General features: G+C 36.1%; 1 protein-coding gene across 1 annotated transcript; it reads right to left on the reverse strand.

Annotated features, from left to right (window-relative positions):
* Window positions 1-5873: 5873 nt before the first annotated feature.
* LOC103721419 (pentatricopeptide repeat-containing protein At5g04810, chloroplastic) lies at window positions 5874-21200 on the reverse strand. The gene is made up of 10 exons (XM_017846263.3): window positions 20296-21200; window positions 19478-19605; window positions 18416-18556; window positions 17811-17897; window positions 17111-17264; window positions 15973-16032; window positions 14195-14623; window positions 13820-14115; window positions 12289-12418; window positions 5874-6633 (listed from the first exon to the last, which is right to left on the reverse strand). Exons 1-10 carry the CDS (start codon window positions 21100-21102, stop codon window positions 6151-6153), a joined length of 2715 nt encoding a protein of 904 aa, XP_017701752.2. The 5' UTR covers window positions 21103-21200; the 3' UTR covers window positions 5874-6150.
* Window positions 21201-22145: the final 945 nt, after the last annotated feature.

Consider the following 22145-nt stretch of genomic DNA (forward strand, 5'->3'; position numbering starts at 1 on the left):
AAGGTCGTTGAGAGACCTGATTAGGCTGGTGATCGCCAGATTTTTGCTGGAAAGGGTGATGCCCTGTTTTTCCTATTTTAGTGGATCGATTGCTTTGCTTCTTAATTCCAACTTGTTTTGCCATCGGCGCATGTCGCAGGGGTCCCCTTCCGGCTCCCCGCAGTGGCTTATGGACTTGGCTAGAGTTTCAATGCCAGAACGCCTCGTTTTTGTGATTTAAGGGGGTTGGAACTCTTGTTTTGATCCGATGTTGCCGGTCGTCGCTACCTGTTGCCGTCGGCTACCATCAATCGCCACCCATAGTGGGTGGCCGTGAGTCTCTTTACTCGAGGCACCACAAAAGTCACCCTCTCCCTCTCCCTTCTTATCTTGGCTATAGAAAGACCTTGTTCTCTCTTCCTCTCTCCTTTCTCTCTCTTCCCAATCTTTCACTCTCTTGTTTCTCTCTTTGCAAAGTTTCTCCCCCATGACTCATGCCAGACATGTTAATTGATCTAGCTTGACATATGTCATTGACAACCAAACCCAGATGCCTAATTGAACTAGATTGAGATTCTCTCTCTTTTCCATCCTTTCTCTTTCTTGTTTCTCTCTCTATCTAGACTTTCTTTCTCTAATCTCTCTAAGGTAGTTGGATCCAGTAGGAACTCTTCACAGTGATTTTGAATTGACTCTAGTGGGTCTTGAACCAGGGTCGTCAGGCGGCATGTCAACCCCCACCCTGGCCTCTACCAAACACTGTTAGATTTGATCACCCCGATCTTTGTTAAACCATCTGTGCCCTAGTTCAAGTATAATTCGATGAATTTCACTATGATCGGACCGACCGGGCATCGGGGGCTTCTACTTGGTCTGCCCTGTGAGAGTATTAGAATTTAAGTTTTATATATTACGATGAAATTCTAAAAAAAAATATAATTTTTGGATATTAGGCTCTGAGAAGGATTTTTGCGATTAATAGGATCTATTAGTTGAATTACGTTCGTAAGGTAAGTAATGTAAACTTTTTTCTAGATTTATCGACAAATTATAAATATTTTTTTGAATCAAATTATTTTTGATTTATGAATTTAATGCATGGTGTTATATGCGTTTTTTAGGAATATTGTATGATTTTTAATTGTATGTATTGGTTTTGATATGGATTATGTTTGATCGATTTTGATATCGCATCTTTCGATTTGGGATATTGAACATATTTTGAAAAAAAGAGTTTTGAGTCGAAATAAATTTGGACTCACGATCGGGCTTTGTTAAGGACCCTACCAATGGAGCTAATACGTCAGCAGACCAGTGGTCCTGAAGGACTTTGCTACAAGTTGATGTGCAGCTCATCGCTAGAAGATTAATTGATGTTTTGACCCAACCTAGGAAAGATATGGCCATAGTTCTTGGCTGTTGAGTTGAATTTGATGATTTAAAAGAAATTAATTTATGAATTATATTTGAATTTTAAGAAAAATTAAATTTATCATATGTTTTACTTTTTTCTAAATTTATTAGCAATCATTAAATTATTATATTTAAGACTTTTGAGTGGTATTATTCATGATGCATTAATTTTTTACATAGTATATTATTATGGTAAATATTATTTTGAAATATCATGATGATATATGATCGTATTATGGATATGATTGATTAATTTTGACACCGCATGATTTTAGAACTGGAATATAAAATCTGAAACTAATTGAATTTCGACCTGACTATATTGAGAATTCTTCCAATGGGGGCTAATATGTCGGCACATGATTTATCCTAAAGGTTATGTTCAAGATGATTAAAGACATACCACCAGCAGACCAGCGGTGGTAAATGACTTTGTTGCAAGATAATGCACATCTCACCACGAGATGATTAGTCGGTGTTATGATCCTACTGTAGGATAATGTGGTTATAGCTTAAGATCGATAAAATGAAATGAATATTTGAAAAAATCTGAATTTGCAAACAAAATCTAATATTTTAAGACATATTTGATTTGTATAACAGTATTGCATGTATACTTATTTTATGCATATTATGATCTATTTGATGGCCTGATTTATCTAACTAATGTATTCATTGCTTACTGGGCTATCTAACTTATAATACGATTATTTACTATTTTTATAGATCCGAAGAATTAGCTCGACAAAAAGATTTATCATGAAAGAGCGATCAGAGACAAGATTATGACATTTTTATTTAGACTAAATTTTGTTTTGGAGTTGATGCAAGATTTTGGTATATTATTGATTTTGTAAAACTTTTAGTTTTGTCATTTAATTAGAGTTTGAACATTATTATTATTTTCGCTTCCTGATTATAATATCATGATGAGATGTCTTGCATGCTCATGGGGAGAGTTTCCTATGAGTGTGTGGCAGTTGCCGCGACCCCTAGCTCGCGATCTCGAATCGGAGGTGTGACAGCTATGTAAGGAACTTCTTCACTCAAGAAGATTGTTACAGTAGCAAAGTATCATTTATGACTTGTGCCACTCTGCTATACAAGATATCAACCATTGTCTCTTTGAGTGTTCCCATGCTTAAGATACATGGAAGGAACTGCGAAGTAGCTATCCTTGTATCCCTGGGTTCACTTCCATTGAATCGATAATAGATATATGCTGAGTCGAAATTTGCCAAGACTCTCCTTTTTTATACTGGTTGGGCAATTTGGAATGCTCAAGATGAACATTTTTTTCAGAGGAAACAAATCAATTCTACTAGGATGTATCAACAATCCCATCATCTAGTTGAGGAGTTTTTTTTATCACTAGCTCGAACTCAGCTGATGCCATTGACATGTAGTTCTGAGATGCCAGCGGCTCAGTGAGCTCGTCTGTTGTTCACCCAATATTGGTTTCATGGGTACCCCCAATGTCTGGCTTGGTTAAAGTTAATTATGATGCTTCTTGGCATAAAGAATCTACTGGATTGGGCTACATCATCAGGGATCATGAAGGCAATGTAATTCATGCTAGATCTAGGAGAGTCCAAATAGTGTCAGCTCCCTTGGCTGAACTCTAAGCTGCCTGGAGAGGGCTTATGACAGTGGTTCGACAATTCAGATTTAGTGCAATTTGGTTGAAAGGTGATTCATCTGTTGTTATCAAATGGATTTGAGATCTCCACAAAAAATAGTTCAGTTGTATCTGACTTTCGGTTGCAATCAAATGGATTTAGAGCCACCATCACCACCATCGATCTCTACCGCCACCTTTTACTAGTAAAGACCTACCACCACCCATTATTGTCCATCACCATCATTATCAATCTTCGCCAATGCTCACCATTATACAAATCTCCATCACCACCCACTACCACCATTATCGATCTCCTCCACTATCCACCATCACCATTAATCTCAATCACCACCCGTGACCATCTTTGTCAATCTCCACCAATACCACAATTGTTAATCGCCACCACCATCGACAATATCTAACACTATCACTACTACCAATAATTTCAATCACCATCCACAATCACTCTCCCTAATAATGATGATCTCCATGATTGCACATGACTTGCACATGACCATGATGGTGGTGGACTGTCCATGCTATCCATTAAGACTGTTGTTGACCTCCACCACTAACTATTGCTTAAGATCTCCATCACCAGCCATCATCGTTATCATCAATCTCCACTATTTCTCATCATCACTAAAGACCTCCACCATCATCCACTGCCATTAACAAGTATGAATCTGTCAAACCGAAGAATAAAAATAACCAATCTCTACCAAAGAATAAGAAAGAATCACCCAAAATCACAGGCAAGAAAAAAAATGTAAAACTCACCGATCAAAAAAAAAAAAAGAGGAAGTATTTTAAGTGAGAAATATAAAGACTCGCCAAAACCTACCAATCTTTTAGCCAGAAATTGACTATGGATTACAACAATGCCACATATGTTAGGGTTCATTATAGACGAAGAGTGCAAGTGAAAGGTTAGGGTTTCTTAGTGTACCAGCATAACGAGAGGTATTTTGGGAACAAAAAATTGGCTACTTTACCTAGTTGATGAAAAACCAATTTACTCATCTCTAAGATGGGTAAGTACTTCCACCCATTTCATGGCCTACAAGGAACCAACTTAGAAACCTCACTTTTTTGAGCGGAGCATGAGAACATGAGTACAATGAGAAACCAATTTACCCGTCTCTTAGGTAGGTAAGTGTTTCCACCTATTTCATGGCCTAAATAAAACTAACTTAGCAACCTCATTTTTTGATCAGTGTATGAGAACATGAGTAAGGTCCTATTTGGGAGAGCTGTTGGCAGTAGAGATTTCTGAAGTAGAGCTTTTATAAAAAGTTGTTTGCTGTTTAGTTACTATATTTCTAAAGTGTTGCGGCACTTTAACATGTATTTGGTAAACAAACTGAGAAAGTACTTTTAGTATGACAAAATGACCATAAAAGATATTGCATAGTATTATACAATAAGCATAATAAAATATAATATATATTAATATATAAATATATGATATAGTATAATATTACTGCAATATAATATAATATTATTATAATATAGTAATATAATATTATATACTATAGCATAATAATTTAATATAATATTAAATTATTTAATATAACATATCAATGTATTATAATATAATAAAATATAATATTATATTTATAGTATAATACAATAATAAAGGTATAAAATATTATAATTATTAGCATAAACTATTTTTTCATAATATAACATAATATTAAATTATTTAACATAATACATTAATGTATTATGATATAATGTAATATAATATTATATTTATAGTATAATATAATAATAAATGTATAAAATATTATAATTATTAGTGTAAATTAATTTGTCACCCTTCTGATGATTATTTATCTATGTAACAAATGTTCTAGCAGATTTTCAGAATTATAAATGGACATTTTATGTAATTGTTATATTTTATCATATGTATTTTGGTCAAAAAAATAGCTTTGCGACCGGGCCTAAAAGTGCTTTTCCTTCCAAATGAAGTTTCTTCCAAAAAACTATTTTTAGCTTTCTGAAAAAAACTAAAACAGCTTTTCAAAATTTTTACCAAATATTCATATTTTATTTAAAAAAACTTTTGGAGAATCAGAAAGTACTTTTTGGCCCTCCAAAAGCTCCTCCAAATGGGTCTAAGTTGGTTAATAAGAAAGTTGACCAATTTTTCTATATTATTTACCCTCAAAAAAGGGAGCGTAAAAGGAGCGCGCATTCCATAGCATGCCTTGACCAACTAGCATGTATAACTTATTTTATTTAATTCGTGTGTGGAAAGCTAATTATAAAAAGACCATGTTTAACCGGTAAAAGCCTCCTTAATGGAAGCTGAACGCCTGAGGCCTGGTTGACCCACAATTGAGAAGCTCTGCTTGAATGAAGGGTCAGAGAATACGATGTGTCTCCTTGTCCTCCCACCCATACGAACCAGCAGCTTTGTTAAAAAGCCAAGCTAGGCAGTCGCTTACCGGAGTCTGCATTTGTCTTCTTCCACCACTCGTTGGGAGAGGAGAGCTAAGGACCCGACGAAAATTAGGAAGGTTAACCAGATTTTCTAGATCAAATTTTTTACCACTCCACTAATCCATCTCCATTATCTCCAGCAGCAACATAATCTGCTGTCACCATGCTTGGCACACCCGTGTCTAGGGCCTCTAGGCTCGATTTCCATCACCCCAGTAGGGTCCTGCAAGGGGAACATAGTTTGTTCCAGTTAGGACAATAGGACTCCTCATTCCTCCCCTCATTCCCTGTCCTTGTGTCGCCTACCAGGTTGACATGTAAAAGAGACAGCATTGCTTAAGTGACTCTATTCATGAGTTTGCATGGGCACAATTATTTGTAATCATGATAATAATAAAGTGAAGAAACAGATATAATAGATATTACTTTACATTAGGGGGTTCTCTTAATAACTTACATCTTTGAAGAGAGAATCTATGGACAATAAAAGGAGCTAAGATAAGATGCAATATCAGCAAGGTGATCTTCCTATGGAGAAAAGGAATGATCAAATATAACACAATGCATATACATGCCTATGTCAGCTGAAATGCTCATTAGCTGATGCTGAAATCTCAATAATTAGATACAAAATTGACACTTTTGGCTCTGAATATGAATTAAATTTAATATCATCAGAATGCAGCTTACTCATCATGTTCTTCACTACCATTGCTAAAATCATCATTGCTGTAATCACGAAAATGATTTCTTAGTTGAACAGAACCTATTTCAGAAATTTCATGCGAGTTCCAAGCAGGAGGAAAAGTCCTCTGCAGTGCCTCAGTAAGTACACCTCCAGTTCTCTCAATCTTGAGAAGACACTTGGACCAGTGAACAGCAGTTCCTAGATCAACAGTCAGATCATTTTCCACCATTTCCTTGCAAACACTTAGAATTCCAGAGTAGACGTATTCTTCAACCACAGTTGCCCTTGACAGAAGAGAAGTCATCAGGCAATGGTATGCAGCTTTGTCAGGTTTCAATCCTGCCAATTTCATCTCTCCAAAGCATCTCAAAGCTTTCTCTGGAAGCGAGGCTTGTGCCCATCCTCTTATTAATGTGGTATAAGTCTTAACATTTGGCTTCACTCCAGCAGCCTCCATTTCTTCAACCATCTTAGTTGCTCTCTGCATGCAGAAAATTCTAATCAAAGACGCTAATAGAATTTAAATATGCTTCATGTAGAAATTTATTTTAACAACCAGCACCTTCGACTTAATGAAAAGATGCTCATGGCAAACTGGAAAACATTGCAAGCATAATTGGGAATAGCTTATTCACCTTCAGAGACAGTATAGAATTTAAAAGTAATAACTAAGGCACTTCTTAGATGCATATTGACATTTACATCTACGAGATATCCGGCTTTAAGTTCTACTGCTCATTGTTGAAAATTTTAATGTCAATTTGTTCTGAAGGTCCTGTCTATAGGTCCCTTGGAACATTTGTAAGAGCAATGCCTCATTATATTCAAATAGCATGTCAACCTTTGCTTAATAGATCAAAAACTTCTAACGTTTTTTCCCTATATGAATCTACCATAGTCTTCAGGCAGGCTAGTGATTCAAATAGAGAGATTTTGGGAGATCTCATGGAGCAACTTAATAAAGATGGTAGACAATCACAACCTGTAGTTAGATGGCCGATGATAATAAAACATATACTAGTTAGAATGGGAAAACTGACCTTAAATGATTCCCTAGGGGCATCTGTTAGCATTTCCCATTTTAGAAACGAATAAAGTGCTCAATAATTGCAAGCTTTAAAAGTTCCAACTAAGGAAGATTGAGTGGCAACTATTCCATGATTTTGATTCCCTAGGGGCATCTGTTAGCATTTCCCATTTTAGAAACGAATAAAGTGCTCAATAATTGCAAGCTTTAAAAGTTCCAACTAAGGAAGATTGAGTGGCAACTATTCCATGATTTTGTTTTAGATCTAAAGATAGCATTATGTATCAGAAAACCAGATTCTTTTTCCTAAAAGTTTGGGCATGACAAAGAACAATCTGGAATCGAATGAAATGTTTCAACTTCAGAGTCTACTTTTGTGACCTAATAAAATTTTACACCATGATGATTGATCATTCAAAAAAGATGGCTCTGAATGAGAAATTTCAAGATGGCTCCAACTGAGGAATTCCAATTTCATTTTGTCCTTTAGAATAAAGATTACTTAAAGGTTGATTTTAGATTCTGGTCTAGGGGTCCCGAATGAAGACATATTGTTGTAAAATCAACAAATATACATATGTTTACACATCTGCATATTTGCGAAATATTTCTTGACTATATGCATTTCAGCATCTAGCTCTTGAACAAAAGTATGAGACATTTTAAGCATCCAAACCATTTCTTCTATATCACATTGGAAGAAAAAAATAGAAGCAAATAATAACATAGTTAATTGACAACATGACATAGTAAGATCATAAATATGCTCAAAAACTTATCAATATCAACACCATTATCTATATCATCAAAAGGTAATCACATGATCAATTGTCCCTGCAGCAGATAATTGAGAAAACCATTTCCAAGATCCACTGAGCACCCCAAATATATATCTATTAATTACTACATCGCAATGATCATATGGTAATTCCTTATGCAACTATATATCATTGACAAGAAGTTTAGACTAATGATAACCATGCATGCAAGGGCACAGATGCAATTATGATACAAGATATGCATGTCAATAGTGATGACATGGACATGTGAATTATACCAAATCACCATCCAAATTATTTGAGAGTTTATTTTTCCGAATCCTCCATGACCAATTTATTTCTTTGCCATTTTTTTCACATAAGTTTAATTGAAGTCAAACTTTGATATCCTCCTCTTTCTGGCACCATGAACACACTTCCAACTTTCTCTTTGAATCAAGGCTCCTTTGAGTTCCAATTACTCAAGGGGAAATGCTGGTTTGGCCATTGAGATTTCATCCAACTTGAAGTTTCCACTATCATAAATACAATTCTAAATACAGAATTTGGTTTTTTTCATTTTTCTCTAAGAAATTAATACAATAATTGAAGTACCACATGCTGCTGGCTATGGCGTTAGTACAATATGTATCATGTCCTGCTGTGCCATTGGGTGCTAGTGCTTGGGAGACTTGGTAGTTGGCATGGGAAGCATACCAAGCACTAGCACAGGGCTAATATAATGCCAATACGAGTTGTCAAGGCACTAGAGTGTGTTAACCAACCAATTGATTCCGAAAGGTTAAGATGATAAGAAAATGGTCAATAACAAGGTTTAAAATACTGGTATGGAGACCCCCCCCGCCAATTATTTTTCTAGAATGCTATGGTATCAGGATGGAATTGTCCCAACTCTTAAGACAGTTCTGCATTCCAATATAGTTAGACTTAAGCATATTTCAAGCTGGGCCTTGTTTCAAGCCAAAGACTCAAGAAAATTATAAGGCCCAAGCCCAGCCCAGCATGATGGAAAAAACTATGGTTGGGGCCCAACCCAACCAACCTAGATACCTAATCATATCTGATCCAATCGGATCCAACTTGACTACACTAGGAGAAAAAGAGAGAGGAAGCTGACCAGTACAGTGAGGGACGAGAGAGAGAGAGAGAGAGAGAGAGAGAGAGAGAGAGGAGAAGAGGCAATGGCCAGTCGACACAATGGAGGATGAGGACGAAAGAGGATGGCCTAGGGGAAAAAGGGTGTGAGAGATAGAGAGGAGGTCAAGTCCAATTAGACCGGGAGTACAGAAAGAGAGGTGGGAGTGGAGGCCGACCATGGGGGAGGTGGGCAACCGAGAGAGAATACCCTGCATTTCGGGGATTAGTAAATTTGAGAGCAAACCCATATATCATCTATGACACCCCGGATCATATTCCTAATAAGGAGCATACTAATTTACTGGGTCCAAATGTGAGTGAGGATCAAACCATCCAACAAGGGAACAATCATATGCCATTGTGTCCACCTTAGGACACGTGTATCTTGAGACCTAGGATATTACATATATTCTGAAAAAAATTAATTGGTTTGCAAACTTATTATACTCAATATTAGTTATTTTCCAAAAGGTTTTGTACAGATAGTTTTACTTAAAAAATGTCAAATATGATCCGAGATCCAGATAAGCCATGACATCATATGACTTAAGGATATGATAATGCTTATATTCTCAATGGTCATGCAAGGCCATTAGAACGATAGGGAACCGAATTGCAGCAAAAGAGCCTGTGCAGGAACAAGGAGATCCTACCTCACCAAAGGTTCGATAATGTAATCTAGGCACCCTATTCTCCTGCTCATACGTGACATAGCGAATTTGAAGGGGCATATCATTGGTGACCAGGGAACTTGAGTTGACCTACCCTAGTCACATGTCTGGCACATGCAACCCATCTCCAATTATTCATTAGAATAAGTTTCTAATTAATTATTCTCTCAATCCTTAACTGAATCAAGTAAGAATTAATGGAAGCATAATTGAGCCTTAATTAGGTGGCACCCCTCCCTCCTCTACAAGGTAGGAAGAGTTTGTGTTCAAGAAGAGAGACGCCCAAGCAAGGGACACCTCCCCTCTTGGAGTGTCCTAGTAGGACTAGGATACTAGGTGGCGGTCAAGATAAGGCCAACCGCCAAACCCTATAGCAATGGCATTGAGTGTCAAAAATCACAAAAAATGAAAAAGAAGAGGAGGTGCCATAGGCTCTACTCTAAAACAAAGAGAGGAAAAGAGAGAGAAAAGTTAGCTATAAAGCAATAGGTCTATTCCTTTGTACAAAGCATTCCATGGGCTCACTGTTGCTCGTAGAATTGTGCAAATGGACCGACGCGACTGTGGATAGTAATGCTCAGAGGATCGTGTGCTTTTGCAATCTCAGCAAATCTTGGCAGAAGAAATACAACTCCAAGATTGCATCATGGCTCAGGAAAATTTCTTTAAACCTCTGAGCATGCTTTATGCATAGATATATCATGAACAAACTTCTGCTGCAAATATCCACGACAGATCCTTGTGTCCATTAGAGAAGAGGGTGAAGGGGAGAGGCATAGAGATGACCAAGGAGAGAGACAGTAGTAGGGTTTCTTTCCACCCCCTTTTCCTTTTCCTTTTGATTTTCAATTTTAAATATATAACATTATTCCATTGATTAATCTATATATGTGTGATATACATAAAAAATTCAGGTGGGTAGGGCCAAGTAGAGCTAAGGAAATAGCAAAGCCGAGCGTGCCCAATTTTAATTAGGCCTAAAAAATCAAGGCCCAACTTGGCAAGTCGAGCCAAAAACAAAAACCAAAGCTTGGCAAAAATCGGCCCAGGCCGAGTTGAGCCAATTTTGCACGTCTATATATAGTATGAGAATGTAATTCTTTATTTTTTTATTTTCATCTTTCAAACTTTTTTATCTTAATTGATATTTTAATAAATAATGATATATTTTAGTATCCCCAAACATGCTTTTTGAGTTAATCATGAAGTGCATAGCAGCAATACCAGTATGGACACCAGGAGTAGGGGCATTCACATATGCCCCCTAATGAGTGTTACATATATTTTTTCCAATTTGAATATAAGCTTCTCTCTCTCTCTCTCTCTCTCTCTCTCTCTCTCTCTCTCTCTATGCTTCCACAAGCATATCCCACTCCAATGGTTAGAGATTAGAAAAGAGAGCATGGCCCCTGCTACACAACCCTATTTTTCTTGAAAACTAGACAACCCGATTGGGTCGCGCCTTGGTATAGACCAAACCGGCCTTGGTACTAACTGGTCTTGACCCATATCGAGCAGGATCGAAAAGATGTCCTAGCCTATTAAGGACCAATATTCTTGCACGCATCCTGATTGCCATTTGTTTGTTAGAACAATACAGTACATGTAGTCCCAACCCTGCTGCTACCTAGATCCTTGGTCAACAATGCATATCAGAACACCACCCTCATGTGTCACCCAAACCATGCATCTGGAGACACCCTATTCAAGAGAAAGATAAAGTCAAGATGAAAAATAAGAACAAGGATAACAGATACCAGAGACGACATCCAACAAACTGAGCTCTACCACAATATTCACTAAACAATTGATCCCCCATGTTTTAGCTAATAGGGAAAGAGTTAAAAATGTATGTCAAGCTTAACATGATAGGGCCAACATGTATCACATTACGTTGACTAACACTCAAGCAAAAAATAATCCTCTTTGTTTTAAATTAATATCCTTCTCCTACTCTTATAACTGATATATCCTCTAAGCGAGGTCACTCACATGTTTCATCATTGGGAAGATACAATCATGAAAACACAACTATAATATATCATTTGAGCATTATATATCATTATTGAAAATCAACGATTACAAAAGCACTCTAAAATTATTGAACTTGCTAAGGTGAAAGTACTTAGACACCCCTAAATTTAAAGAAAGGAGTCTTTAAGTTTTCTGCAACTAGGGACACCCCCAATAGCTTGTCATGTTACCTGTTCTGAAAACTGACCTCTAGATCAACATTCTCATTATCTCCTATTTAAGCCAAAAAAATTTAATTTCCAACACATTAGCTCTAATTTTGGCAATATTAGAATGACAATTGTGGAAGACACTTGACACCTATCCTTTCTCTTGGAGTCCTGGATTTTGAACAACTGATTCTTCTCTAACAATAAAACATATTAATTTTGGAGGTTGCACATGTTCCAAGAGAGCACTAGATATAACATGCTGCTATTGAAAGAAATTCATGCATTCCTGGGTATCAACTTAAAAAAGCATTGTTGAAATCAGCTACATGAAATTACCTGCATATCGCCTGCCTTGCAGCACGCATTTATGAATGAGGTGTATGTATGGATGTCAGGAAGAACTCCATCTTGTTTCATTTGTTGCATCAAATCTGCAGCCTCCCAAACATCCCCTCTTCGAGCCCATCTGCATGGCATGTCAACTGATTAGATAAAATAAAAAAAGATAGTTTCAATATTGGAATTTCAGGAAATGAAAGTCTTATCCATATGAACTTTACAGGTGAGAGATTGATTTTCTTCCAGATAGGATCCAGAAAATTGGAAATAATTGGCTCATATGTAAATTGGAAAAATGAAGTTGGCAACTACTCGTTAAACCCCTATAAACATTATGATGCAGGTAAAGGACCCATTTATTGTCCACAAGCCTCAGCCATGGGAGAAGCCATGAATGTCTGAAAGACTAAGAAGTGGACAAATAATGGTTGAACACAGAATTTGTATCTGATGCTGGCTAGGAAACATTAGATCCAGCCAACACCACCAGCCTTAAGTTGGAAACATCTGACGCAAACACAACAGAAACATCCTGACGTCAACATGGTGTCAGCTAGTAATTTATTGGAATTCAAGTCAGGCTTAGTTCATTTGTTGCATATTTTCTAGTGTCAGATTCATCCAACACCAATTTTTATGCATCAAGATCCAAAAGTTAGTAAAGGTACCTAAGCATGCTGAATTGTTGACTTTAGTCTTTTTCAGGTTTACTTTTTATGTAATTTGAACCAAATTCTAAGGTATCCAATATCTTAGGCAATGTAAAGGACCCTAAAACAACAAATACTCAATGGTACCTCAATTTTGGCGGAGTCATGATTAAAAAAATTTGAGATTTTAGTGCTCTTATTTTGTTGTGCTGACTCCAATTGATATCTGAGTTGTGCAGAAAAAACCCAAGAGTGCTGATTCTCTTACATGATACTGTAGTTATCCTGTCGCTTTAGATTTATTATATTTTCTATGAATTTTAGTAAATCAATAATTATTATGCTTTTTTGCATATTTTTTTTTTCTTAACTCTGCAACACTACTTTGATAAACCCTTGTGTGTCTTCCAGCTAGACAACTGCACCACATCATGTAAGTATATGACATGCAGTCATTTTATTCCTGCTTACAAGTTAAATCCTAAATCTAGTATATACAATTTGCCAGATGAATTTTCTAAGCCAATTTCTTGATTAATCTTCAAATTCGGAGCACGATTAACTTCACTATTGGATGCAGAATATTCAAAAACTATATATCATGGTAGCTAACTATAATATTAGAAAAAGGAACATAGAAACCAACATTTTGAAGCTGGAATGAAGAAAATTTCTGAGGGAGAAATTTGTTCAATTTATAATATGTTGCACTTCAACCTCTAAAAGAAGGTACATTTTATCAACAAAGTTATGAAGCATTTTCAACAGTATCATGGAAAAATGAAGCACATTTTATATAGAAATATAGATACAATTCAAACGCCACTACTATGCCAGGTTTTATTAGAAACAAACTATCATGTAGAGTTAACATTTACCCATCTATTAAGATGTTATAGACAAATGTGTTCCGTGGTATTTTCTGAGCACTCATTTCCCGTGTTACTGCTAAAGCACTTTGCATCCGCCCTGACTTGCAGCATGCCTTGAGTAATGCTTCATAGGTGAAAACATCAAGCTTTAGACCTTTCACCTTGATTTTTGTAAAATATTCAAAAGCTTTGCCAGTATCACCATCAGCAGCATAGCCTTGCATAATGGTTGTGTAAGTGTGCTCGTTGGGAGGAATCCCAGCAAGAGACATCTTATCAATAACTTCAATAGCTTTCTCCATCTATACAAAAATATATAGGATAAATACATGATTCACCAATTATCACAAAAGAACTTCATATACAAACTTTTCAAACTACCTGATGCTTGCGGACGAGACCAAGAATAAGAACATTGTATGTTTCTACAGTTGGAACACAACCACTTTGCCTCATTAGATCAAAAATCTCCAATGCTCTTTTCATATCTCCGGCTGCTGCAAAGCCATATATGATTGGCCTAAATGTTCGAGCTGAAGGTCGATGCCTCTCTTTTTGCATTTTGTCAAGAAGACGAATTGCTCGATCGATGTTACCCATCTTACAAAATGCATTTATTATAATATTATAGAGGATAGCATCAGGTTTTAATCCTGATTGCAGCATTTCCTCAAAAATGCTGAAACCATTGGCATAATCATTTAACTGGATAAAACCATTGATCAACATTGAGTATGTCTTGCTGTTGTGTCTAATGCCATATGAGTTCATCATCTTGCCAACTTCAAGAGCTTTTGAGACCTTCCCAATCTGAAAGAATGAGAATTCTTAATCAGTCATTACTTGAAAGCAACCAGAATATAACTTATATATGAAGCCCACTAAATTTAAGAAATTTTAATAATACTGAGAATAAAATTTGATTTTTAGAATGAGTAAATCTAGTTTTCAGCATAAAACAAAAACAATTTTTTCTTTTTTCATGAAACTAGGATGGGTGGAAGCCTGATAGAAAATCTAAGTAAGAGCAGGATCAAGCCTAGGTATCATGTATTAACACAAGAATTTACCACTCAGACAATTGGCACCCTCTAAACCATGCCTTCTGTTATTCTAGCAGTGGCAATACTTGCGTCTTCATATGTGTAAAAGACCTCACTGCCTAGAGGTTGATTATGGTATCTATCTATAAATTTGCTGCCACCATTCATACATGATTTTCATCTCAGCTGAGATCTTGTCTGAGGTATCAGTTTGTATCAGTATCAAGCAGTTAGTGTATGATAATATATAAAAATATGGAATCCTATCATCACCACTGATATAAATCATTGTACTTCGAAATACTGTCCTATATGATATCAATATATTGGCCAACACTTTTTTAATCTTTTGATACTACATTAAATGGAATATATAATAACTAAATACTAAAATCAAGACCTGATATAGTTGTTAATTTGCTTTCATAAAATTGGCCTCGTTATATGCTAGCTGAGATATGAGGATATCTTGGTCTCTTTAAAAGTTCTTCAGCCTTCCATCTCCACCTAGATAAACCAGTACCTTGGGTCATCTCAGTGTCAGTCATCCACCAAGATGGCCTAGATATTGGCCTTTAAAAACCATACTTTTATATCAATCGCTTACCATGTTTATATTGCTTTGCCTAACTAAGCACCCAAAATAAAGAGGGGAATGAGCTTATGCCATGGGGAAGTGATACCATATGCCTACATGTTCGTGTCACAGGAAGTAAAAGATACTCATGTCAAATTGGCTCAAGACAGTTTGGCGCTTTTCATTATCATATCAAAACTTGCTCTTTTATACACAAGTTGTCTAAACTCGCCTAGGAGTATTTAGTCAATTGCAGGGCCAAGGCTTCTAATAACATGTATTTCTATTAAAATATTAAATGTTAAGAAATTTTCAAAATTGTGCCTTTCTAGTTCCTAAATTACAAACTTTGACTATTTCAAAAGGAGCAAATTAAATTCAAAATATGCAATAAGTAACATAAAATTTGTTTTAATGATTATTTCCAGGATATAGATTGCACAAACACCCAATTTTCTTCTTTCATACCCAAGGAAAAATTGATAAATGCATGTAATCAGAAAACAATAAAAAGCATATACTAAAGAAATGACATATACCTTCGTGTACAAATTAATAAGACAACCATAACTGATGACTGAAGGCGAGAACCCACATTCCTGCAGAACATGCAAAATACAGAATCAAAACACATGATAACAACAGATTACAGCATCAACAAAGTCTACATTGGCACTGTACTTGACTATTCTCATCCACAATATTTCAGAAATACTTTTCAGCAATTGCTGCAAGTCTCTCTAGCTGACAATTTTTTCAGGTTCACTGAATGATCATGACATCTCAATTTTGTGCCCCAAAGATGCATATGGTAACATGAAATTGACATAATAGGAAGCATGTCCAAGTATCTTCAACTTGGCTAGTGGTTAAAAGGCAATGATGATGTAAATTTAGCATTAAAATCCCCAATAAATATGCCCATGGAAAAATATAAATAATGTATAAGCATAGGAAAGCTCAAATTGAGGTCAAAATGTTGTGAAGCATTCAGCAATGAATTCCGATATTATGGCTAAGTTATCAGAATGCTAAGCTATTGACCATGAAACAAATACTTCATATGGGCATTAGTCCAGCATCCTATTTAATAGTGCTGCTTCTTGGTCTAAATTATCATCTCATTCTGATAGGTTTTTTCTTTTTAACTGTTCACAAATTTCTCCAGAATGAAAGGAAAAAAATAATGAGAAAAGTGCATGTTAAATTTTTCAGATAAAATTGCTGCGACATGTTGAAACCATGCTCGTAGCTCCTATAAACCAAGTTGTTTTGCATTCTTTTTTCCCTGATATTCTTTTTCCTGCTCCTTTTTTTCCTTTTATAGGCATTATTTGATGCTATGCGAAAAGCGAGCTTATTCAACAAACATGGACATACTCAGATTTCAACACAACCCTTTGGTAGTCAGCTGCTAGCTTTATTCTCACAAAAGATATCCTCAAATAATTCAAGAAAAAAGGGATAAATAACAAAAACAACTAAAGCAGATGCATGCCAATATCAAAATATTCCGCAAATAATTGCAACAAGTTCTTCAGAAATGACAATGGCAAAGTACAAATATATTACAAATTATCCTGTTTTTTCATTTTTCATAAAGGAGTGTTTTCAATTACCCATGAGGGAAAAAGAATCAAAATTACAAGACAAAATTGAAATTAATTTTCAATGTACCTTAAGTCTGTCAAACACGATTAAGCATTTTTCGTCATTCCGAATATTTGTGTAACCATCCATCATAGTATGATATAAATCAATAGGGGCATCAATCCCTTCTTCTTCCATTTCCCGTACCAAATCTTCAGCTCGAGCCATGTTACCAGTTTGACTGCAAGTGTTGGAAAAGTTTTAGCAATTCTTGGCAATTGAACAGGAATTTTGATCTGATCAGGAGAAGTTCATCTTATGACAGTTGAGGTCAAAACTGAAATTGAGGGCAGGATATCCCATCAAAAAAAATTTAAAAAAAAGGTAAAAGGGGAAAAATCAAAAATCAAAAAAAAAATAGCATTGAAAATATATACTTGGGAGGTGTTTTGGAAAATTCTCAGAAGTGATAATTTATTATAAAGAGAAAACCCATCCCATGAGGTGAAACTACATGTTCTTGATGTTTAGAGAAATTCTGCAGTGAAACGATCAAGATAGACGAACTACTTTCAACTAACACAACGTTAACAATATGTCACATAGGTTGAGGGGGTTCATGAGAATAAGATAATGCTAGAAGTCCAAATTGAAGAAGTTGCAAAAGTTAGCAAAGGCAGAAGACAGAGCTCAGGATACATCCATTGAGACACTTAAAAAAATGGTACCCTAGAAAAGCCCAAAAAAAAAATAGTCTGCATGAACAATTCAATCTGAGAATACTGACCAATGAGCATATATAATGTTGCTGTATATGATGGCATTCATGGATGTAATTTTCTGCTTTGCCTCCTTAAACAACTTATCTGCAGATCTTATAAGGCAAATGTAAAACGTATTAGTATCCAGGCCAAAAGGTAACCTTATTGAGACAACAACAATAGCTTTTAAGTTTCAATGCACTTATTTAAATATATTTACAATAACTTCATGACTTATACAAAACAAACATATCAAATACCTCATATCAGCCAAGTATTAATTATTACCATAATAAACAATAACATTAAAAAAATCCTCGAATCCAAATATTTATCTTTATCTTATCATGAAATGCATGTCTCAGCTGCTTACAGTCAGGCTGCTAAAGCCTTTAACCACTTTTTTCATCAGAGTCAATCATTCTCGCAAAACAAACATGGGAACATGATTAAGAACAGTACTAAAGTGAAAATTCTAGTAATAGCAGAATCTTATTCATCATAACCTTACTATCAGTTTGAATAATGAGAAATCAAAAGTATTAACAAAATGAGTCAGCATTATAAGCTGCAAAAACCTAATAAGACTAGTACAGAATTCTATGGCTAATGAACAGCAGTTATTACTTACTTAGAATCACCAACATTGGCAAAGCCTCCGATGAGAATACTATATGTCACCAGCGTCAACTCAATGCCCTCAGACTTCATTTCTTCAATGCAAGCTAATGCCCCTTGCATATCTCTAGCAACTGCATAAGCGTGAACAAGGCTGCATGAAATGAATTACATTCAATGCAAGAGAATGGAAAGTCCTACATGAGTAATGACATAGAGTACCTCTGATTTGGATCAATCATTTAAAGTCTAGAAACATTTTTAGTTCTAAAAAAAGTATGCATGAAGGATGGAGATCAAAAAGACTGAAGTTAAAATACCCAGCATCACAAGATCTCATATTCATATATATTTTTTTTGATACCTTTCATAAGTTTAGTTGCAGAGTTACCAAAGAAGCTGATCTCTTATGTTTTCCTCTAATTTGGATGATCATTTAATGTTCCGAAACATTTTTATCTTTAGAAAAGTATGTGTGAACCAAAGAACAAATGAAAATTAAGATATTCAGCAACACAAGATCTAATGTTAGTTGCAGAGTCATGAAAGAACACAGTCCTCTATATTAAAGTTTTTTATATTGTTGTTTCCATCAACTTATTCTGTGAATAACATAAAATGTCAAGATGGATATTATCAAAAAGCATGTATCAAGTTTTTTTTAGAAAAAAAGTGAAATTTACGAACAAGCTGTTTGGATTTTGAAAAGTGATCATGCTAGAACACTTTGGATGATTTCAAGAAACATAAATTTTAAAAAAAAAGAACTTGAAATAAATATTAGTTGATTATCACTTAAATTTCATTTTTAAGATAAACTTTTAATAAGTTTTCAATGATGCTATTTGGCAAAATGATTCCCTTCACTATGTCACATACATAGTTTCAAATCTTTACCAACCATTACTAGTTCCCCCACGCGAGGTCTAGATCCACAGCAGCTTACAAACTCAAATATCTACAAATTACCATCTTATCTACACCATCTCAATTCTGTGCTGTTTGCCAATTGCATTTTCAAGCTTGCATCCATGCAATAATATGAATCAAAAGATTGGATAAAGAATGCCCTTACTTTGTAAACACATATGAGCTTGGTTCTATTCCTCTTGCTCTCATGTTCTCAAAAGTAGCACGGGCATGATGCTTATCCCCTCTTCTTGCGTAGTAATTAACCATCAAACCATACTCTCTTCTAGATGGCTGAACCAAAAGGAACATTTTTTTCAGCATATGAATAGGGCGCACACATATACAGCAACTATATTACAATCAATTACAAATTCATGCAGCAATTGCCCATGTAGTCTATCACTTGAAGTTTGCACCACATGCTAGAGTTGGCGAGAATAATCTTTACAAAGACAATGCCATCAGGTCAAAAGATTAATCCAATCAAAATGTGTTACCTATACTCTTCATATCCACATTGGCATACCCTTTTTCATACTTCATCAAACCTTTGTCCAAAAAAAAAGAAAAAAAGAAAATCTACTAACAAAAAAAAACCGTAAAACTCATGAAAACTAGATACATGGATGGATGATTTCAGAATTGAAAAGGCTAGAAGGAAGTAGAATATAGTATGCTTATTTAAGGAGCATTAAATAATTATAAACAGAAAATCAAATCAGGATTCTCATCATAATTTGAACCTCCCATTTCTAAAACTAGTGTAATTTACTGGATTTTGTCACCACAGAATTTAAGTTTTCAGACCATTTTGGATAATCATCTAATCAATATGAATATCACATCAAGAGATACTGCTATGCAAATGCTTATGAAAACAATTCTTTTCTTGTTCTTATAAGATTCAAAAAGTCAAAACACTAAAAAGATGTGATAAAATCAAATGCAAACATATCTCAGAATTCAAAGCAAGATCGATACCTTCTGTATCCTCTCAAAAGCCGAGACCACCGCCTGCCAATTCTCCGGTTGGGTCTCCAAAACCTTCCGGAACCTTCTGCAAGCACTATCCCTCTCCTCATGCCACTTGGACCGGAACTCCCTCTGGTCAGAACCCGCCAACCAACGGGCCCTCTCCTCCGACCTCGCCCTCAGCCTCCTCCCGTCATCCAGCCTAACGGTAAGAATCCTCCCATGGAATTCCATGCCGTCAAACTCCACAGCCCTCGCGGCCGATTCCTCCGCAGTGGGACCTCCATAGATCACAAAGCAGTATCCCACGTTCCGCTCGGGATCATCGTGGCCCTTGATCAGCACGACACTCTTTACGGGCCCGAACTGCCGGAAGAACTCCGCGATCTCGTTCTTCTTGATCCAAAGCGGCAGGTTGCCTACAAAGATCTTACCTTTTTGACGGAATTCGGAGGTAGGCGAGAGGGAGTCATTGTTGGCAGCCGGAGAGGGCGAATGTCCGACCCTGGACTCGTTTTCTAGGGTTTCTTCGAGCGGCGGAGGAGTAGGAGAAGGAGGCGGAGGGGAGAGCTTGCTCGAGAGCCAGAGCTTGGGGGCGAGAGGGTTGGGGGGATTCTGGCGGGGTTTCGACGGGTCAGGAGTGGTCTGGGTGGTGGTGGGGTCTAGGGGGCGGCGGACGGCAGCGGAGAGCCGCGGGGCGGCGGTCGTCTCCGGCGGGGTTTTCCGGGAGGACTGGAGGAGGGGAGGGGAGGGCTTGTGGGGCTTGGCGGCGAGGTTTATGGGGGAGAAGGAAGCGGGAAGAGAAAGAAAATCCATGAATTATTTGAATAATTATTGGAGGAGTTGGTGCTTTTGTCTTTTGAAGGGTGATGAGAACAAGCGGTGCGGTAAGGCTCTTTCAGGATAACGAAGGAGACACAGGCGGAGAGGTTCTGGGTCGTTTTGTTGCGTCAGGATACTTGCGTCGGCACGTGTCATTCACGTGAGGGAAAACGGAGGGTGGTGATCTGTGGTGAAGCACCATAGGATGAGTAGGACGAAGATATGCTTCATTGTAGAGGGTCCTGAAAGATGGGCGAGAGATCTTTTGAAAGCTCTCTATCAACTCTGGTAGGACTGATTATAGATAATATAATCTATATGAGTAGGCTCTCCATCAACTCAATCTCTCTCCAATTAAAATTTTAAGAAAAAGTAAAAAAATCTCCATAGATTTTTTTTATTATGCAGTTCAACAAACCTATCGATGAAATTTAGGCCAAAACTAGGATGGGCTGTCCAAAGAAATAAACCGGGCAGGCTATAAGCCCAATTTCTATAAAAAAAATTCAACCACATCCTATTGAATTTTCCAAACAGGTGCTTAGTGGGGAATTGTCTTCTATCTTTTTACGGTAATTTTATGTTTATCTAAATTTGCCTCAAAATTCTATTGCAAACTTTTTATTTATTTTAACCTTTTGGTTTGAATAATTATCAAATATTTTTAACTTAATCAAAAAGAGAAGACTCAAGTTTAATGACAAAATTAGACCAACATAAGTTTTTTTTTTTTTTTTTTATCCTACAGCCCAATAGACCTATAATAGGATTTATGCCAAAACTAGGATGGGTCTTCAGAAAAAAAAAAAGAACTTGGTAGGCTAACATGTTCAATTCCTTTAGAAAACCCAGCCAAATCCTATTGAATTTTCCAAACAAGCCCTTAGTAAAAAATTGTCACGGCCCTTTCATGGCCATTTTACATTTATCTAAATTTGATTCAAAATTCTATATGAAACATTTTATTTATTTTAATCATTTGGTTTGAGTAATTATTAAATATTTTCAACTTAATCAAAGAGACAAGACTGAAGTTT

The sequence above is a fragment of the Phoenix dactylifera genome, unplaced genomic scaffold (genome assembly GCF_009389715.1).
Source record: "Phoenix dactylifera cultivar Barhee BC4 unplaced genomic scaffold, palm_55x_up_171113_PBpolish2nd_filt_p 000214F, whole genome shotgun sequence".
NCBI classification, from domain to species: domain Eukaryota; kingdom Viridiplantae; phylum Streptophyta; class Magnoliopsida; order Arecales; family Arecaceae; genus Phoenix; species Phoenix dactylifera.

Excerpts from the sequence above, each read along its gene's own strand:
- LOC103721419 (XM_017846263.3), bottom strand. The coding sequence starts at position 21,102 with ATGGATTTTCTTTCTCTTCCCGCTTCCTTCTCCCCCATAAACCTCGCC. Across the intron at positions 17,898-18,415 it reads GCCAATGTTGGTGATTCTAA|ATCTGCAGATAAGTTGTTTA; the intron begins GTAAGTAATAAC and ends TTGCCTTATAAG. Across the intron at positions 17,265-17,810 it reads AACATTATATATGCTCATTG|TCAAACTGGTAACATGGCTC; the intron begins GTCAGTATTCTC and ends CAACACTTGCAG.